This window comes from Stegastes partitus, unplaced genomic scaffold, assembly GCF_000690725.1.
Source record: "Stegastes partitus isolate 25-593 unplaced genomic scaffold, Stegastes_partitus-1.0.2 Scaffold108, whole genome shotgun sequence".
Classification (NCBI taxonomy): domain Eukaryota; kingdom Metazoa; phylum Chordata; class Actinopteri; family Pomacentridae; genus Stegastes; species Stegastes partitus.
The window spans coordinates 584,050-605,046 of NW_007577839.1; the positions used below are offsets into that span (position 1 = coordinate 584,050).

At 42.2% G+C, this 20,997-nt stretch overlaps 1 protein-coding gene across 2 annotated transcripts in view; it reads right to left on the reverse strand.

Moving 5' to 3' along the window:
* Positions 1-20,997, reverse strand: part of nkain4 (sodium/potassium transporting ATPase interacting 4) — a 46,368-nt gene that overhangs the window by 2,915 nt on the left and 22,456 nt on the right. The window contains exons 4-6 of one of the 2 annotated variants that reach the window (XM_008277835.1): positions 18,667-18,867; positions 9,066-9,126; positions 486-570 (exon numbers count right to left, since the gene is read on the reverse strand). In XM_008277835.1, the coding sequence (XP_008276057.1) occupies positions 486-570; positions 9,066-9,126; positions 18,667-18,867 (347 nt within the window). Of the gene's footprint in view, positions 1-481; positions 571-9,065; positions 9,127-18,666; positions 18,868-20,997 lie in introns of those variants that run through there. The other variant, XM_008277836.1, reaches the window with a different exon arrangement.

A 20,997-nucleotide genomic window follows, 5' to 3' on the forward strand; every position in this document is an offset into this window, starting at 1 on the left:
TATATATATACACAAGACACACAAAGCCGCAACAGTGCCATGAAAAACCTTTATATTCCCCCAAAGCAATCTGACAGGATGTAGCATGTTTTCAGACAGTAGTCTACTCCCCAGACATGACTCAACGCTCCAGATAGCGAGCGAGCAACCCCCTGCGTGGTATCGGCTAGTCAGTGCTGTGTTGCAATCACTTGAGCCTTACCCTGAACAAATAACATAAAAAAAAAACAACACAAAAAATCTCAAGGATGAACACATAAATAGGTCTTAACTTGAGATTAATTTAAACTGAATAGTTTCAGGAAATTGAAGAGTGTAACCTAAAAGACAAAACAATTACCAAATGGATACAACACAAACTTTATGTGACCACAAAATGCTGCAAAAAGAGTAACTGTCAACATAAATCAGCTGTCATGATCACACTTTGAACACATTAAGGGATGAATACATATATAATGGAATGAGATTACACTCATACTTACAGGTACATGGGCTTTAAGAGGAAATGAGATGGTTTCTCATTTACATGGTAGAGTGGGAATGGGTCAAATCCACCAATAAAATCAACTGAAAACAAAAGGATTAAACACATGAATTATGGAGTAAATCAAAAGACAGACAACAACTCAATAAGACACTGAGGTAAATAAAAAAAAAGATGATTAAAAGAGATAAGACACAACCTGAATGAGAAATGAAATGGAAACAAAAGACACAGTGGGACCAGATGTGATGCAGGGATGCTGAAAGGTAGGCAGCTTGCCAGGAACAGTACTTGCTTTAAGTCTTTTTTAGTTTTAACTTTGACAAAGTCCACAAAAGGAGATGAAAAAAAAAAAAAAACAACCCCGCTTAAACTTTTTTTCATCTGTGCATCTGCCTCGAGCCAAAGGGAAAGCTCGGGAACAGGTGAAAGCTTGCCAGCTGTCAAAATAGGCTAAGCCTTTTTATCGCTCAGAAACAGAGGTGACCTTCAGTCACCAAATGAACGCTCAACCCTTTCTGTTTATTTTCTCACTTAAGAGTTCAGACTCTAGGCGAGGTGCAGACGAGCGAACGGGTGTTATGTCATGCGAGAAAGGGAAGGACAAGCCGGTGCCAAAGTGCTGTGTATTTTTTTCAGATGGAAAAGAGAGATTTTTTTTTGGGGGGGGGGATGGAGGAAAAGACTGGCGGCTTTTTGAGGGGACACAGAGTGGGAGAGAGAGAGAGAGAGGGGGGAGGAGGACAGGGCGAGTCACGCTTGTCAGTCTGACTGACGTTGGGGGGAGATTAAGTCCAAGGAGTGCATGTGAAAGTGGCCAGTGTGTCCAGGAGCAGCGAGTCTCCTGTAAACACCAGGAGGGGAGGAAGAGGAGAAAGTGAAATGGAAAAAAAAAAAAAAGGAACCAAACAAATAGAAGTTCAAAAGAATAACAGAAAATGGGCAGATCCGTTACTTTTTGGGAACCAACAGCTGTAGGGGAGGGAAAAAAACACACACATAAGCCAGCCGTGGAAACTACTGTAAGGCCAAATCAGTTCAATCCTGATAAGAGGAGGCAGGGGTGGTCTGGTGAATACTGATAGGTAGGCAGGATGAGGAGCGCAGAGAGAGCCGCGGGGAGGTTTGAGCTGTGCTGTCCCTTTCCTCTGACCCTGCCCTGGTTTCCTGGGAATCACAGTTTCATCTGCACACCAGATACATGCCACCCACACACACACACACACACACAAACACACACACACACACAGAAAGACCTCTCCTCTGTTCTTTTCTGTATCAATGATTTTCTCATTATAAGCAGGTGGGAATCCATCCCCCGCCATGACAAACTGTGCCGAGGAATACAGTTAGATGATAATGATGGCTGCCGTTTTTAGGCACACTGAGGGCAATGTCGGTGGGGCCAATCCATCCATCAATCCAACACCGTGGTTCAGAGTGAAGTATCATGTCAACTTTTTTGATAGATTGTCGTGAAATTTGACACAGATATTCGAGGTCTCAAGAGGAGGAACCCCGACGGCTTTGGTGATCCCTTCGCTTCTCATCTGGCGCAACAAACGGGGTCAGCTTTCTCGCTTTCAAGTCATTGGGAAATGTAGAGGCAAATTCCTGTCACGCATCATGTACCCAGGTTCTTACTCTAATAAAGACATACAGCGTGTCAAAACATTAGTTAGCACCTTATTAAGTGGTCCATTTGTAACTCTGATCTCCATCCTTCCTACTTACTATACAGTACACCAGCCAGTTAATTGCTTGTCCCTTGTTAGACCTTTCCGATTAACAACTACATGCATTGGTTTGACCCTGACCTGAGCTCACCGAGCCTCGAAGCTTGAGAAATCTGTGAAAATAAGCACGAGGCAGTGTTTTTTTGTGCAAATAGAGAAATATCCAGTAACATTAAATGTCTCATTGTAATGTTTCAGACTGAAGAGATCTGTGTCGATGCAACACTTAGAAAACCAATGTGAAAAGCTGCTGTGATGAAACGGCGGAAAAGCTACAAGCTCAAGTGGCTTTTTCATTCTGAACAGATGATTGAAGCACTTTTCTACTGTTCTGACATTCAGGGTGGCAAACTTTTTTTTTTTAATGATCTGAAACTATTCAAACTGAAAACTTTTAAACACAAAATACAGCTACATATAGTAGCACTGGAAACAGAGTGTTGACTGATGTGTGTGATCCTCTAAATGCTGAAAGACGCGAGATCGGTTTCTTCCAGGCAGAGCGAGCAAGCTGATTTTCCCGTGTGTAGACACATGCAAGAAATGAAAGGTATGTAGGTCAATAGTTAAGGCATCTATGCGGTGCCCCTAAACAAGCAGCGAGTAATATAAGGCGATTACGTTTCAGTTCAAGTGGAAACTGGTTGAAATCAGAGGACCGGGAGAGACACTGACAGTCAGTATACTGCAGCAACTCTCACCATGTGTGTCTGTGTGAAGTGTTGGTGAGCCGACACTGGAATTAAATGCAGGCACCAATATAAAAGGGAAAAAGACCGGGAGGTAAAAAAGAAAAAAAAAAAATGGAGCTGGTGAGAATAAAAGAGTTCAGCGTGGGGAAGATCAAGGAAAACAAAGGCAGAGACAGAGACAGTGAGCGAGACAAAGGGTAGACAGATTCAGAGTCTGTATTAACGCTGGAAGAGGTGAGTTACAAGACACAGTTGTGGTTTTGCTCTCTCTCATCCTCTCTCTCTCTCACACACACTTAGAGTTGGCTCTCTGCATATCTGCTCTCACACACCATTACACAGCCATCATCGCTATACAGGCCACTCATTTACTTTAAAGAGCGGTTTAGCCGTTTTATGCTTTGTTACTTTGCATATGAAAACTTTGGGCACGTTTGATTGAGAGTGTATTTAAAGTTAATTATCCATGCAAGGATGAGAAGGCAAAGACGGAACAAGACAGTCACTGGAAACTTAGTTCGGTGATGATGCTGCTAAGCTACGCTAATATCCAGAGCCACCTTCTTTGAGTCATAGTAATTTGTGTATGATTGAGTCCATTATCCATGTAACTGCAGTCACATAATAAATGAAAAATAGCTGTAAAAAATGTTTGCAATCTGTGTATGTTTAATCATGCTTTTAAAATTAATGCAATAAACAATTTCTATTGCTGCGGACCCCTTGTCCTTCTTGTGACTGCAGCTATATCTCTGACCAAACCCTGCAAAATGAATCTGGCAGCAATCAGACGCCTCCTTCGTCATACTGGATCAGAATATGACACAAGAATATGTCAGCAATGAGAAAACTGCTCATTCTGACTTCATTCCCAACTTCATTGGCAGAAATCCATCCCTGGACCTGATAGGAACTTCCAGCATGTTTCACTGTTGCCAGCACACATACTTGTTGTATCCTCCAGTCAAACATTTAAAATCTGTCCACACCATCTGCTGCCATCTTTTGTTTTGCTTCACGGCATCCTTGGCTGACCACCGCCATTGGTTTTGTGCTTCTGCAGAAAAGCTTGGATAGCGCATCTGGAAGGATCTAACTACTGTAAAATTTCAGACCTTGCTGATGCAGTATGTTTTTTTGTTTTTTTTTACGTTGCTATGCTCACTTTTGGTACAATGTTAGACTTTTTAATTAACATGTCACTTCTTCAGCAACCTTTCTCTGGCTTCAGCTCTTCCATTGTCACTACACTTTCACCAAAATGAACCATGCGCCGGTTCTGGGCCAGTGCCAGAGCTGGTTCGGAGTTGATTCAACATGAGAAGCAGTTTGCTTTTCCACAGGCGAGAGGCCACCGTAGAGCCACGTCATTACATCAATGTATACGTCTCATTGAACACCTTTTTTTTTTGCAACTAGTTTAGTCTGAACTTATGTTGAGAACCAAAGTTCAAATAGACAGTTTGTCTCTCCCACAAACCGCTGCTGGAAAGCTGCTCAGTATTTTAATATCTGCAGTAGGTGTTAATAAATGCCGCTGCGAATGGCAGTCGGTGTTTGTGAACGCCACTCCATGAGCTGGCATTTGCAACAGCGTCTAAAAATGCCAGCTGGCAAAATCAAACATCAAATGGCAGGAAAATGACACGAATAATGACTTCACCAGCTTTCCACACAAAGCTGAGTTGATTTCATACCCATGCTAAAGCTCTGGTTTTTCTTTTCGGTCAAATTTTTATTTTTATTTTTGATTTTTTTTGGAGGGGGGCACACATTTTTTCTTTTTTGTTATTTTTTCTGTAACTACCACCACGTTTTACTTGGTGTTGTTGGTCAACCCTCGACTAGCTGCTTGGTTCTTGATTCTAAACCAGCAAAGTGTTGGTGCCGCTCTTGAGCCGAGAGCCAGTTCTTTGGCAAAGAACTAGTTTGAGGCTCCAAATCAGTCCTCAGACGGCCTCGGTAGGAAAGCAGTAGGAGTGGTTTTGCTGCTTTTTCTCTGTTTAGTAATAATATAAACTGAATACCTTTGGGTTTGGAACTGGTGGTTGGGCAAAACAAGACTTTTATGCTGAAAACTGGAACGGGCATTCTATGACTTTTCATCAGCTTTGTTAATTAAATTAAAAATATAAATTGGCAGAATTATTCGTTTTGGGATCAATCTGTTATTTCAGCCCTGAATAAAATGAATGATGGCTGAATTCCATCTGTCTGTTTCAGGGTCCTGGTATTGTGCTAGCTGGCTCACTGTCACTTATACAATAATCATAATAATGCTGCAAAAACAGTCGCATATAGTCATTTTGTGGATAATAAAGTTGTAACGATACAGATTATTTATTTAAAAACATGCCGGTGGCTGTGATTTGCTTCTAACTTGTGTTTCTGATGTAAATCAACCTCTAAAAAACAAGACAGAATAATCTACTAAAAAAAACAACATCATAATAATTCTGCATGAGACAAAATGGATCAAATTTATAAACCCAGTGCGAAAAGACTTTGCATAACTCCGCCATAGTTGCATAGCCGTTTATCAGTCATGATGAGAATAGCAAATGTGAGCTCCATGGAGTTATATTTTGTATTAGAATATGGGTTGAGAATACATAATAAAGTTGATCAGGAAAGGCTCCGATTGAACTACAATGACACGTTTAGGTTTACAGGTTAAACACATATATAATACACAGATATGTAAGTGAATGCAGTCTATATTGTCACACACACTCCTGGAGATGAAGAAAACCAGCTGGAAGCCGACCTGAGGACTGCTTTAAGTCGCTATGGATGGCTGCTCTTACCTGCACCTGACACTTTGTGCATGCATACAAAAAAATGTAAGGGGTTCGAGTAATTCTATTGAAAAGATTATTGTTGTGTCAAAAATGTCTAAATCTGTCAATTCCTGGCTCGCAAAATAAACAAATGAATCTGATAAGACATCTTCCTGGATGCGTCATGGAGGATATTTGGAGCACCTGAAACCTCTGCAGAGCTCCGAACTAAAAGGTTGAGACTCTGTTTTGACCTCTTCACACTTTTTACAGCCTGCAGACATATTGCCACCTGCACATCCGTGCATCCATCCATCCCTCCAGATGCTCCGTCTGCTGTGGAGGATTTTCTGCGGATGTGACTCAGCACAGGGGGCGGCAGCATAATTAGCAGACAAGCTAAAGCGCGCTTATCCCAGTGCTAGGCGGCTAACTCCATGACCTACTTTACAAAGAGGATTTTCCCCACCACTCACTCTGCCGGTGTGTCTGCTCACCACAGATAACCGTGTGTAACAAATTCATGCACACAAATACCTACAAACAGTCAGTCAGTCACATACAGTCAGCTAAACACACAAACGCAGCACATACAGTGGATTGGAATGAGTGCGCGTACACGGATACATGCGTTCACAAAAGTGACAGAGGAGGAGAGTGGCATCAAAAAGGGAGATCATTCACACACACACACACACACACACACACAGACACTCATAGATACACACAGACGCACACACTGTATCAGTAATAAAGCCTGAAAGCCATGTCATACCCTGAGCTGATGGTATATGATGCTTGTTATTCTGCCCATTGTGTCTTCTTGGATTTTTGCGAGTGTGTGTGTGTGTGTGTGTCTGTGTGTGTTTCACTGCGCTATTCTTTACGCAAGCCTGAGCACTCAAATCTAACTCGGTCTTCTCCCTGGAGAGTGAGAGAAAGTGCTCCACGTGAGAGGAATTCCTGTCTCATCTCCTTATTCGTGAAAAGCTCATGTTGTCTTGCGTTGTTTGTTCCTGCATATTGGCTCGTCTCCTTTTTTTTCCTTTTTTCCCTTCTCGACTCGTACCTGATAAACACCTCCCTGCGCTCACCCCCTCCTCATCATCTTTCCCCTCTCCTCCTCCTCTCTCCTGAGGATTCTTCCTACCTTTCCTCTCTTACCGAGGAGCAATCAGCTGTGGCAGTTATTGACCAGCAACGCGCTTAATGAGGCTGAAACAACGAGTGACCAGAGACCTCTAACTTTTTACAAGCACACCTCATTAAAGCTCGAAAGCCAGAGATAAGAGAGAGGGGGGGGGGATAAAGAGATCCAGATGGAGAGCGAGGAATTCTTAAACACACTAAAATTGAATTTCTGACACACGATTCTTCGTCTACTTGTGATTAAAAAAAAAAAAGAAAAAAGAAAACTGGGAAGTGAAATAAAGCAAACGACGGCGGAGAGAGTGTGGAGAAGGTAAAGTTCTGAGTAGGAGGAGAGATGCTGAGGCAGCCGGGGAGCTCAGCAGCGCCGAGAGTTGCTTTAATCTACACATCAAATGGAAGGAGAAAATGAGAGCAGAAAAGTGCCTGAGCTGTTTTTTTGTGTTGGCGTAAGTGTGTGTGTGTGTCTGCGCACCTGTGTCTGCATGAACAAATGTGTGTGTGTGCTGGCAAAAGGGCTGATTACAATAACAAAGAGCAAGCACTCGGAAGTGATGTAGCAGCGTTTGGCGCAGCTTGGATCAGAGAAGAACTACCAGATAATTAAAACCAACAATAAACTCACACCATGTTCTGTTTTCACCTCCAGCTTTTCTAAACCAACCTTTTTGTTGTTGTTGTTATTCTCTTTTTTTATCTGATTCTGATGTGATTTTAAACACAATCTGTACCAACGCGGGGAATGAATGGAGCTCGCTGGCTCACCAAAAACAAAAGCAAAAAAGTTGTTCAGGGAGGAAAAGTATTTTGGCTAAAATGGTATTGCTTTCCAGGGATTCCTTAGGGGTGACTGGTGATTAAGTGGTACTGCCCTGCGCTGGGTTGAGGGGGGAGGGGGGGCAGTAGGGTGGTGGTGCTAACCACTCACAGCCAGTGAGTCTCTGGTATGTGACCACCTAAGAACTGCTTCTGTAATACTGGTCTTCAGGAACACACACAGAAACCACATCACAGCTCCCCCAAATTACAAGAGTCTGCTCTTTAAAATGCAATTGGGGCATGTAGTGCTTTGTTCATTGCTCTGTTTTCAAATCAAATTAAAGCTCAGGTGTCTAGAAAACAGACACGAATACAACCGAGCTCCAGATACTTGATAATTAGCATTCTAGCAAGCATGTGTGCAGGAATGCGTACACCTGAGTAACTCCATACAGTCGCAGATAATCCTCTCAGAGAAGGTGCATAACTCCAGTCATTACTGATCTGACTGACTTTGTTTCGAGCCGCGGCCTAGAATATTTGGGGGGAAATTCTCATGCACGAGGACATAGCTGTGCGTCCTAGACAGTTACAGCAGTGCTAATCAGATATTTATGACTCTCGCTGATCCGCAGATCAAATGTTTCCTGACCTCCGATTGGCTAACCTCCAGCAGGACCTCTGACCTGCTGTCTATGAGGTCAGAGCAGCTGGGCCATTTATCACAAATGTCCATCTCTGGTTTCTCCATCTTCTCTTGTGACTCATTCCTTGGTCCCCCCCTGGTGTCTTTTCCCACACCCTTTTCCCCACTCCCTGCCTGTTTAGGCATGACAGGAAAAGAGTTAGAACCCTCACAGATGTAAAAAACTTCAGAGGAAGGTTCTACACATTTGAGTAGCTCCGAAAGCCAAACCATGCGAAGAGGAGAAGTCAGGCAGGCAAAAAAAAAAAAACAAAAAAAAAAAAAAACAACCCAAACAAGCCAAAAAAAAGCGGAAGGAAGCAAACAACGAAAAGGAGAAAGTGAGAAAAGCAGAAGCCAGAGTGCATCAAAAGGAAGCAAATGACAGGTTGAAACCAACAGCAAGGACCTCACAGAACGCAAGGAGGAGAGAGGAGAGGAAAAGAATGGGCTGAAGGAGGTGTGGAGAGGGAACACATGACTTCTTTGGTTTCTGGAGGGATAAAGAGTGAGAGGGCCCAGCTGGTGTGGGGGAGGAACGAGGAGGGAGTCAGGAGGGGAGAGCTGGAGCAGTGAGAGTTGTGGGGTGGGATGGGAGACCAGGGAAATGAAGAAAGATGCAGCTTTATTCCCCTCAACTCAGGCGTTTTCCATCTCCTCTGTGTGAGCGGGTCCGGGTGTGATTCACTCATTGTTGCAAGGCTGCTTTTCAAGAATGAGCGTGTGTGTGTGTGTGTGTGTGTGTGTGTGTGCACGTGAGTGTGTTAAGTTACTCACAGCTGTCCTCCTCTTCGGTGATGGCGCTGACAACATAACAGGCGTACACGAAGCCCAGGAGCTGTAAAAACACAAGCAAACAAGAGAAGGTTAGACTCCGCAGAGCCGGTGGTGTGCACTTAAACAGCTGTGTGTTTCCTCTGATGGACCAAAAGATAACACCAGAGGAAAATGAGTAGATGCTCTGGTGGACGGATGATGCAACACTGTGCAAAAACTCGCTCGAGCTGAAATGATATGTTGAGTAATAGGCACAAAATACCTGCCAACAAGCTTAATAAATCAACATTTTAAGACATTTATCACAAAAAATGGAAACCATTTACAGGTTCCTGCTACCTCTTTGTGACTTTTTTTTGGAGCAAGTTTAGACTGTTGCATCCTTTTTATACCAATAACAGATCAAGTGTGTCATCTCTGAAAAGGGTCACTTTTGGTGATGAATCATGAGACAATTGTCAGCTGATTTTGTAGTTCCCCTCCACTCTACGGGGCTTTATAGCATCAGTCAGTCACTGTTTTGGTCTTAAAGACTGGAACTGTACTGTGGTTCGCTCTCACGGCTCATATAGCACCTTTTTCTGTGAAAACGACTGACTGTTTTGGGCAAACAACCTCTAAAAACCCATTTTACCTGCCCTTTACAAAAGGCAGATAAAGTTAGCTGATGAACACAGAGGAGCGCTTAGTCACTAAAGAGCCAGATGTTTCCTTCAAGGGTTTGTTTGGGACCAAAAAAAACCAAACTATGGAGAGAAAACACTTGACTCCATCAAGTGGCCAGAAGCACAAGATTTCTCCATAACGGCTTGATATGAACACAAAAAGCTGTTGTTATGTTCACAGTTCTGCCGTCCTTTGCTGTAATCAGAGTTGCCACGGGTTGTGTAGCGAACATAAAGCAGTTGCTCGTACGCACAAACACACCAGCAACCAGCGACAACCAGCAGAGCGAGCACACAAGTGACTACACGAGGACACACGTGTGGGCAAACAGACAGCACTGAGAATAGCCTGTGGAACAGGCAGATGGCTGTCATCGACTCAGAAACAGACACGGTGCGTCTCTCCACCCAGCCATCCATCCATCATTTGGCACTCCGCCATGCCAATTAAAACAGCGCCGGGCACGCTGCCCTCGTCGCACACTGTGGTCACAAACACAGAACCCAAGGGGGTAATGACTGTGTGTGATGACGGCTATTTATGTAACATTCATTCAACCTATAACTTAGCCTGGCCTATGTAATTATAAATGGAACAAAGATAACGTGCTTTGATGGTCTTTCATCTCTATCATTTGGGTTTTGTTCCATTTTTTCATTTGCACAATGTATTAGGCCTTTACTGAAGTTCATCCAGATGTAGATTAAATGTTTTATTTATGAATGAAGCGCAGGTGTCTTGTGTAGTAAAAAAAAGAAAAAAAAGAAAAAAGGGAATGGTTCTGTATCTGTGTGGGCCAGATAAGATATGTGTCTTCTTTCTGCTTCTCTCCCTCACTGGATTTTTTCTCTCTAGTGTCTAATTGCTGGTCTCACCCCATCTATTACAGTGGCGGTGAAATGGAGGTGAATTAGCATATGTATAAAGCCAGTGTCAAACACAAGATGGTGTTAACAGCAGGGGGCACACCCTGTTTTTCAATTGCATTGTGTCTCCCCGTGTCCATGCGAGTTTCCCCTGCAAAAGTGTGGGCTAAGTGCGCGCTCGTATGAGTTAATATTTATGCGTGAGTGCACGTTTGTTTAATTTTCGTGAGGGAGTCTGATTTCGGTTGCAGTCTGGCAGTTGAGTCAAACATAGTAGAGCCAAAATGTCAGCGGTGGAGGCCTAAGTGAAGTGTTTGTGTGCATACAGCAAGCCAAAAATTAAAGTAATAGTGTCTAAAGTATTAGACCACGAGAAATGAGCTTTTGCGTGGCACATTATTGATTTTTCTTTTAGATGTGTGGAAGTCTAGTGGATGGAGGGACACAATTTTTCCTAAATATATTCTCAATTTTGTTTTGTTCATTAAGGAGGCGGAGAACACTGTAAGAGTTGATAGCATGAAAACATGAAGCTGGACACCCAAACCTGGCTGAATGTTTGCTGCAGTGCACTTACATGTATAAGACACATCTGGGCAGTTTGCTGGTAGATTACACTGTGATGTGAACAGGGTAATTCTACTGTTGATTTTTTTTTGTCACTGAGACAGAAGGTAAAAACAATTACCTGTATGGTAGCTTTACTGAGCTGTAAAATTAGGTCTCATAGAATTAGAAAATGCTGAGCAGTGTTTTGGTTTCGGATGAATCTATAGACTCAGAGATATATTACTCAATTCACCATCATGAGAGCATTTCCACAAAAGTAATTTGGCAAACGATGGAATCATCACATTTCAAGAGATCAAAATGTTCAACAGTGGGTTGTTCCATGTCAAATCAAAAGAGGCTTTCTTGCTTGACCATTTCTGGTTTGCTTGAAACTTTTTTTTTAAAAAAGAAAAAAATAATAATAAAAAAAATAGCAGCAAAAAAATAAAAAATTACAACAACAACTACCCAACAAGATGTATTATATAACACAACATTTCGCACAACAAAAAAAAAGAAGGCGGTGGAAGAACAACAACACAGAAAAAAAAAAAGCAAAAAATCACCAATATTACTCATCATCACAACAATACTGAAGAAGCAACAATATCATAATGCAGCAATACTAACAACAAACAAAAAAAAACCCCCACGAGCAAACAACAATATTGGTGGTGTGGTACACATACCAGACCAACCAAATAAAAAACAAAAAAGAAAAGAAAATAACAACCAAATCAGCGACCAAACAAATACTACAAAAAAAAAGGCAATATATATAGTTTGGAATCAATCAGACAGACAACTAAACAAAGATCAGGAAAGAAAAACAACTAACTCACTATATACTAACGTGTGCTCTAAGATGGGACTTTTCATGATGGCTTCAATGACTTTTTCATATTTCAGCTTACCAGATTGGGAATCAATGGCACGGTGAGAAATAATGAGGAGAAATTTCAGACTTTTATTTTTAATAGTTCCTGAGATATTTGTTGTTCAAACATAGCCGCAAGCTGCAACGCACAAAAAAAAACATGCTGAAAGTGGGCTGACTGGCTTTTTAAAAACAACATCTTGGACAGTATTTGATATATCCAAATTTCACAAACATCCTTATAAACATTCATATTTATGCTATAAAAAATTCAGGCAAATCAGAGATGGATGAGCAGAAATTCTTCAAAAAAAATGTGATGATTTGAGATGGATTGACCCATATACTTAGCAAGTATTACAGAAAACAGCTTCACTGACCGTCAGTAAATGGCAACCCCTGAAAGTGTGCCGATTACTGGTCAGCCACAGAAGATCACTTCCATCTCTCATCCCTCAACCGAGAACTGATGACCGCTGGAAAGTTCTGACATTGTATGCTATGGCTGGCATTATCGTCTTCATCTTTTATAGCTTTCATACTTTTAGCGTGATGCAGACTGAGATAATAAGATCAGAGAACTGAACACTTGGTGGGCTTTTTGCTGGAGGCGGCTGCCAATATAGGTCAGTGTCCTCAATAACAAGTGACAATTCCACTTACATATCACTGCATATTAAGTGTCCTTAAATGAAGCTAATAAAACGCCTGCCTCTCCCTTTAACATTCAGACACACACACACACTCAGACACACACTCAGACACACACACCTCACTTTCTTCACTGACGTCCTCCTGTCACTTATGGAGTTCAGGGATCATTTTATAAATTAATGTCATATTAATTAAGCTCATAAAGCCCCCGAGTGTCCTCTGTGACTCGATCCCAGTCAGTCTTTGAGGACGTGCCACGCTAAAGTCAACTCATTTGGCTGCCAGTCATTTGGTTTCTTTCCTTGCACTCTTCTTTATTACTTTCTAAACAAAGGGCTCCATGTCACTGTCACTCTGCAATCTGCAAATCTTCTGTTATCTTTCTGCCCAACACTCTGTGCTTCCTGTTTTTTAGTTTCTAGTTATATTTTTTTCTTACACCAAGTACGATTCTTCTCTTTGTTTTCTCTCCTCTGTCTCCTGGGTTGCTGGGCAATGAACAATGATCTGCACAACTGATAACTGGCAGAAAGAAGCAAGAGGGCAGAAAACTGGACAAGAAAACTTAAGTGCTTGAAGCAGAAAAACAAAAAAAAGCAAAGCTGTCTTCCAATGGGCCGTCACTTAATATTTGCTATACTTCAAAGTTGAGCTGTACAAGACTGGAGACAACTTACATCGCAAGATTTTGTTTTTCTGGGATATATCGTGTGATATTAAAAACAGGATATTTATTTATTTATTTATTTATTTATTTATTTATTAGCCCGATAAAATAAGTGTTTGGAAAGAACTAATCCTTCTAGAATGATTGGGGTGATTTTGTAGGGCAGCGCATTCACACTGAAAATTAAAACTTTTTCAAAAGCTGCTTGGAATCTTTTTTCATATGTTATAACACTTCCAAAGGCATCTGGAATAGTTCATAAGCTCTGCACATGTAAGACACAGTTCTAATTGAAATGGTCAAACAAATTAGTTGGCTTGCCTCATGTGGTACCTGTTTTTGGTTAACATCATCCTTTCTGTAACAGAAATATTTCCATAAAATTGACAATACCTTCTTTGGTTTTGCACTCAAATCTTTTTCAGTGTTTCTCTCTGTGTTTCTGGGCAGATCCCTGCATGTTCACAAAATCTCCTAAATAGATCAAACAAACCCCTATACTGAAGTAAATCATTTTGTATTAGACAGACTTCTCTTGTTGATTATTAATGAAAACTAGCCTTTTTTTTTTTTTTGCATGAGGCAAAAAAGAAAGCTGTAGCATGACGGGTTTGAGTTAATTTGCCTTACTTACTTACTTGGCATCACACGTGACTATTGCACAACCCTACTGCAGAGAAAACTAAAGTACACATCTACGAAAGTCTGGCGATATTTGTGTTTCTACTCTCAGATAATGAGGCCAAAAGGAAGTTAAAGACTCATGCATTCATGTGCGAGTGAGTGAGAAGAAAACCAGCTGCCGAGCTAGAAAACAGGCTCCTTGAATTTGCATAGGCTAATGAAGGTCAGGTTTATACTGAACCTGCCAATCCAAAAAGACACAGCCACCTTTGACAGTGCACATTCACTCATAAACATTAGTCCACCGGGCATGAAGCTACATTACGACCAGCACTCGCACCCTTTAGTTATTCTAGACACAGCGAATCATTTGGATAAATCTGCAGCGTTCAGTATGAGATATCATCACCGCCCAGGTCTGCATCCCTAACATCCTTCCTATGGGCCTTTTCAGACTGTAGCTGTGTAATCCTGACCGATGCCATTAGCGTCGCTGAAAATACCCAACGTTGACTATAATTACAGCCTCTCAAACGTAAAAGGGAAGTGAAATGCAGGTTTATGTAATTGTCAAGCGAGATCTTGTCAATACTCATCTGAATTTCAAACATCAATTTGAACTGTCAATTAAGATTAACGGCGATTTAAAGATTACTTTAAAAAAAAAAATAACTGGCATTAATTAATCATTACCTGCAGCCTTAGATAATACCTCTAGTCTTTTGTCTGTGTATTCAGCAGTCTGCTTTCATATACAATACACTGGAAGACGTCGCCCGTTCACGGTCGACTGGCCCTGCTCGTGTGTGTGTGTGCAGTGACGGGTATCAGAGTCCATCTACAAGGTAATTAACACGCTATTGATTGCGGCTCGGTGTCAGGAGAAAACTCAACGAGTGCATGGTAATGAAAGAAAGTTGTAGGTAAAATACATCACATCGGAGAGAGGTGGGGGGAGAGGGACAAACAGAGACGGGTGGCGCAGATATCCTGTAGGTTAATTACACAGGAATTTCGGTCTGACAATAAGGCACAAGAGTTTGATGTGTGTGTGTGTGTGTGTGTGTGTGTGTAAGCAGCTGCATGTTTAATGACAAACCATGATGAGTTAGGGACTGCAGAGACTACATCCACCTGTTCTCCTCCACCATCCCTCCCCCCACTTCCACATCCGAATGTGAGCATGAGCACACGGTGATATACGGCGTACACAGGACCACATGGGGTTGTTAAGAGTCTGCGGTGCTGATTTGCATCTTCCACGTCAAGTAGCCGCACACAACGGCGCGCTAATGTCACCCAAACACAAGAGGCCGTCCATGCAGAAATAAAAGCCGCGCGAAACAAAGAAAACACAGCTCGTCTTCCACACAGAAGATTTTACACGAGGTCTGAGCGAAAGGGAGAAAAATTGGGCTCTGTGGACCAAGAAACTAATGAACTGAAGGCGAAACAAGAAGGTAAATAAACAAATAAAACAATACACACTCAGCGAGCAGGGAGAAAGAGCAAGCATGGCACTGGAGAAGATTTGTTCTGTTAAAGTTGCTTGTTTTCCACTTCCAAGTTCTCCTTTGTTCCCTCGTCTTTGTGCTTCCTCTCAGAAGTTTAAAAAGAGCAAATATTATAGTAAAATTAATCTGAGGAAAATCCATTTCCCCGCAAAAACAGATTAACAATTAAAGCTCTCGGCCAAGGCAGCCTTTGAAGTAAAATGGCGGGCGGTCATGTTTTTTATGATATACTGCGAGTAGCCTGACACAATATTCAGCGGCCCACTGGAGACTAATTCTTTCCTCTGGTCTTGAGGTCTTTCTCTTGTCCTCCTCTGTTTTTTTCTGGCAGCAGCCAACAGCCCTAATAACTGCTAGCTGCAGCATCGTAAGTCTTTTAATCCTGGGATCTTTATAATCCTTTGAAGCAGATGCTGTAAAATTTACAGCACAGTTACAATGTAATGTCAGGGCTGACATATTGCAGAAGCGCTTTATGCTATTATTACACTACACAATGCGATTTAGTGATTCTGGACAAATCACTGGACTTCAAATAGATGCACATCAAAGATCCCCCGTGCAGTATGCGCACAAATACAAAAAAATGTGCTTTTCTAGAATGGCTAGTTGTTCAGCATTAAAGTTAGGAAACTGAACGTGGACTAATGGACTCACCAAAGCGAGAAGCCTGACCTTTTGGTTTGGATGAGGGGATGGGGGGGTGGGTGGGTGGGGGGTGGTCAGACTGTTTTCATGCTGCTGAGCTGAGTGAACCTCAACAGCCACAAAACACACACCGACCCCTCTAATCAACCAGGGGGCTGTTCATCATCCCCCTCTGCATTAACCCGGTGTCGCCGTTAAACAAGCCGCACTTAAACACAGACAGAAAACTAATAGAGCCATCGAAGCTCCAGAGAAAAAGTCAGAGAGGCAGCAAAAGTGACAGTGAAAAAAAAAAAACGCACTTTTGTTTAAGTTGGTGGAATTTTGACAGATATGAAGGTCAAACAGTGTGAGATTTTGGGCAGGAAAACGAGGCAGGAAGGCAGATTGAGCTGAGAGATTGTGATTGTGGGGTGGTGAAACATGAAAATAGAGGAAATGAGCAATGGAACGAGAGAATGACGCAGGCCTCCTGTTATCATCTTCCACCCAGTGCAGGTTTCCAGGGAATAGAGATAGAACAGAAGAAAGCGTTGCCTGTGGCAGCAATAACCTACGTTAAATGATATCATAGCTGTGTGTGTGTACACGAGAGCCCTTTGCTTTGGCTGCTGGCTGAGGAGCTCGGCAGCCCTGACAACCCCTCGACATCTTTCACGACTCCCTTTAGCGTGTAAGAGTTATGTCTACAGATGTAAACTAAATATCACGTCTTGCACCACTTTTCTTCCTTTCTCTCGTAACCTTTCTTCCCAACTGCCGTCCATCTCACCGGAGATGCTTTTTCTCTCTGACTGTTTTATTTAACAGGTGGTGCACAGTAGCAAGAGAAGAAGGCAGGTACATGGGAAGATACAGACAGAGGGGGGAAAAAAGGGAACATTGATGGAATAATTACTCGGTCTTATGGCAGCAGGCAGAAAACCAAAGCTGCTCAACAGCAATATAAGGAGTCGGTGTAGTCAACAAATAATAGAAAGGCAGAGATGGAGCAAAATATTCCCTTCAGTGGTAAATGAATAATGCATTATCCCAGTTTGAAAAAACTTGACTCCACTTCAAGCTCATCCTTTAAATCGTGAAGGTACTTTTTGGCTGAATGTTGCCTGAGGCAGCAATAAGCAACTAAACAGAAGTGACTTTACCAAATCTACGGCTTCACTTCTGAATTACTTCCCTCTAGCTCATGACAAATCTGAGTAGATAGATGACAGTGATGCCTCCATTACTGGCCAATGGATCCACATTTTTCATCTTAATGAAACATGCTCCTTGGAGCCCAAACTAAATATTTAATGGCCTCTCGCTGCGACCTTGAAACCCCTGTAACAAAGACAAAGGGACACCCCTACTTTGTTCCTTTTCTTTTCTTTCTGTCTGGGCCTATCAAAAAGGAAAAAAAAAAAAGGGAGTGGACATCTCAAAGGAGTCTATTTTTCCTAAGCAGTACATTGCATTTAGCCTGGGAGGAAGCGAGGATACAAGGAAAATCATGCCACTTGTGACTCTGGGATTTCAGCACCAATTTCTCTGCTGCTCCTGGGAGCTGCTCCCAGGGAAGTTGCAGCTGAATGCTTGGTTGGAAAAATATCATGTAAAAATGCAGGAGAAAAGGATGTCGCTATCTCAAATGGAGGAGTAGAGGTCGAAGCGTGGCAAGGAATGAACCAATTCACTGCCTATACTGCAAGGGCTAATGAGGTTCAGCAAGAGTGTTGGGGCTGTAAAGTGAGGTCAGCCATTTTATTACCTTTCTCCACGGGGGTGATGGGATGAATGGTACAATCCAGCGCTTCTCAGCACTGTGCGCCTCTGCTAGCTTCTAATCTACCGTGTAGTTAACTGCATTCACAGTGCTTTCCCAAGTGTAAATTATTCTAAGATTAGATGGTAAACCCGCTGCTATACGGTGGCTCAGGTCGCTGCATATTCGCTCTCTCTTTCTACCAGTCACCTACTGACACCATTAACTTCTCCACATGTACTTTAAAAGGATGATGACTGAGGAAAATAAGTGTGTAGCTGCAACAGAGTCGAAGTGTAAGTGAGCATCACTATGAGTAAACGCGCGCTATCGTGCATGCCTCCGCCCGAGTACCTGCTGCGCCGGCGACTGAGAGCGTCCTGGCACCCGTCCAGGACGAGGTTAGTCGGTCATACATGGGTGTGTGCAAATGTGAACGCTGGCAGGATGTGACTCTCCGGTGTATTGATAGTGAGCTGCATAAAGAGGACAATAACAGTCCTTCCAGTGTTTGAATAACCTGTTAGCAGCTGGCAGGTCTGAGCCCCAGCCAGACAAAACAACAGATCAATTTTTCATTCAACGACCGGGGCAGAGGAAGGCAGGTTGAGGTAGACAAAGTAACGGTGGAAATACTCTGAGAGGAAAAAAAAAAAAAAAAGCTTGAAGGAGAAACAAAAACTGCTTCTATCCCAGAATGTTCACCTTTCAAACCCCAGTCATGTGCACACACGTACAAGTGTGGCGTCTTCCTGTGAATATGTCAGCGCTGCGTTAACTTGTACTCACAGCAACAAGAATCTGTGTGCCGCTATGCATGACCTCGATGTACTGGTAGTCCATGAGGCAGCCCATGACAGTGATGTAGGAGTGGCTCTCCGTGGTCCGGACCCCCGGAGCCTGTGGCATCTCTCTCCTCACGCAGCCGGGCCCATGTTCGCTCCACCAGGAGTGGTGGGCTGAGATGTTAAATGTCAGCAGGTCACTGTCCTGGAAGAAAAAGCAGAGGAAGAAGAAGAAAAAAAAATTAACATCTTCGCTTCACTTAGGATGTACATTCATTTATTCTTTATAAGGAAACCCCGGCTGGATCACAAGAAAGGTTATTCACGAGGCAGGGAGCTTGACTCTGGAAACTTACAGCAGATGTTGGATGTTTTTTTTATGGCTGTGCTCCTTTGCTCAAAGGGTTGTTCATCCAGCTACAAATAAGACTAAGCATCTACAGCAACGCTCGTGGCTCTGCAGAGCTTTATTCATGTTAAATGTTAAATCATGTTAAACACCAACATGCTAACATTACAATAACAGCAATACTAACATATTCATGAGAGTTGCAAAGCATAATCAATAGTTGCAAACTATTAAATGAATCTCCAACCACTTTGATAGATTAATTAGTAAACAAAATGCAAAGCTTCAGATTTCAGCATTTGAAATTATTTTTTTTTTGTTGCTTTATTAGTTTATGAGTGTAAGCTAAATATCTTTGGGAATAATAATGATAACAGAAAACAGAAATCATTTGTAGCTGTAATATTCAAGCTTTGCCATGTTCAACATCTTTCTTATGTGTTAGCCTGCTAGCATTATGCCAAGCAGCACTGCCCATAAGTGCAACCATCTGGTGAATCTCCAAACCATAGACATCCAAACAACTGGATAAAAATGTTTCAGGGAAAACCATAAATGTCAGTCTGGAGGGAAAGTCAAGAGATAACAAAGGTCATAATGATTTATCCTCTGGGGACCATGAACGTTTGTAAAATATTTCATGGCAAGGACATATTTCAGTGAAACGAAGTGATGAATTGCTTGTCTCTAAAGCCATGCCACTACAGCGTGGCTATAAACACTGTACTTATCACAAACAGTATTTATCCATGTTTTGGATTTGCAGGTTCAGGTTTCTGCTGTCATCCCACTACAACTGAGATGAATGGAATTTGTCTGTGGTGCTCAAAGCATTACAACATTACACTTAATTCAAATCAGGTATCCAGAAATGATGTATCTGTTTCTCAGGACAATTTAGACTTCACAGTCAACTATCGTGTGAATAAATAACAATGTGCTTCTCCTGCTGACATTTTGAAATGTGTTTTGTCACTGCTGCTGGCACTCTAAAGCATGTACTTCAATAGTTTGGGGTTGAAGGTAGAAATTTCAAGTGACTGATATCTCAAAATCAGGCCAATATAACCAAAGCGTGGTCAGATAAACATTTATCTCCAAATATGTGTTAATTAAGTCTTTAACAATGTTAACAGATGACTGACAGTTAAGAGGATCTGACATGCATACACCTGAGCCGACAGACTTTCTGTTTCAGAGTGAAGTTTTGCAACTTCTGAGCATTTTATACCTGTAACTCTTCTACACCATGGAGATGTTCAATTTGCACAAGGCCATATGAGCCCACACATACAGACATGCAGACACTCAAATCAATCAATACCCCAATACAGCAATCTAACCCCGCATCTGGCCCTCAGTGACAAGACATGCATTATTAACGGAGCCAAGTGCTGTCAGGAAACATCTCTGATTCCTATCAACCCCCACATACTGGACACATCAACAACACACACACACACATATATACATATATATATAATAACACTGGGAGCAACAACTTTCAATACCTCTGGAGTCAGAGGAAAAGTGCATCAGGAGTCATGAACAATATTACAGTAATGATACTCTGTCATTTTGCTTTCTTCTTGCTGATCACCTATCATCATCCTGTCTCTCTTATTTGCTGTGGCTTTCATTCTGTTGTTTTCTCCCACACGGTCACAAAAACAAGGGCAGCTGAAGGTCAATAGGTAGGATCACAAAGACTAATGACTTGACAGATGCCATTGATTGACCCTGCGAGCAAGGGAAACCATCTCTATCCAAGCTGTAGCCGCACTCACGACTGCAGCACGTCGGCAGTCGATACTGAAGAGGCTTTTGGCAACTTACTGTCAGGAGTGTTCTTGTTATGCTCCCATGCACCCCAAAGCAGAAATCAATTCATTCATATCATAGATTCAAGGTTAGTCTACTGATATTTCTCAAACTATTTTCTAACAAAAACATATCGAGAGACAGTGCTGGTAGTGATATCACTGG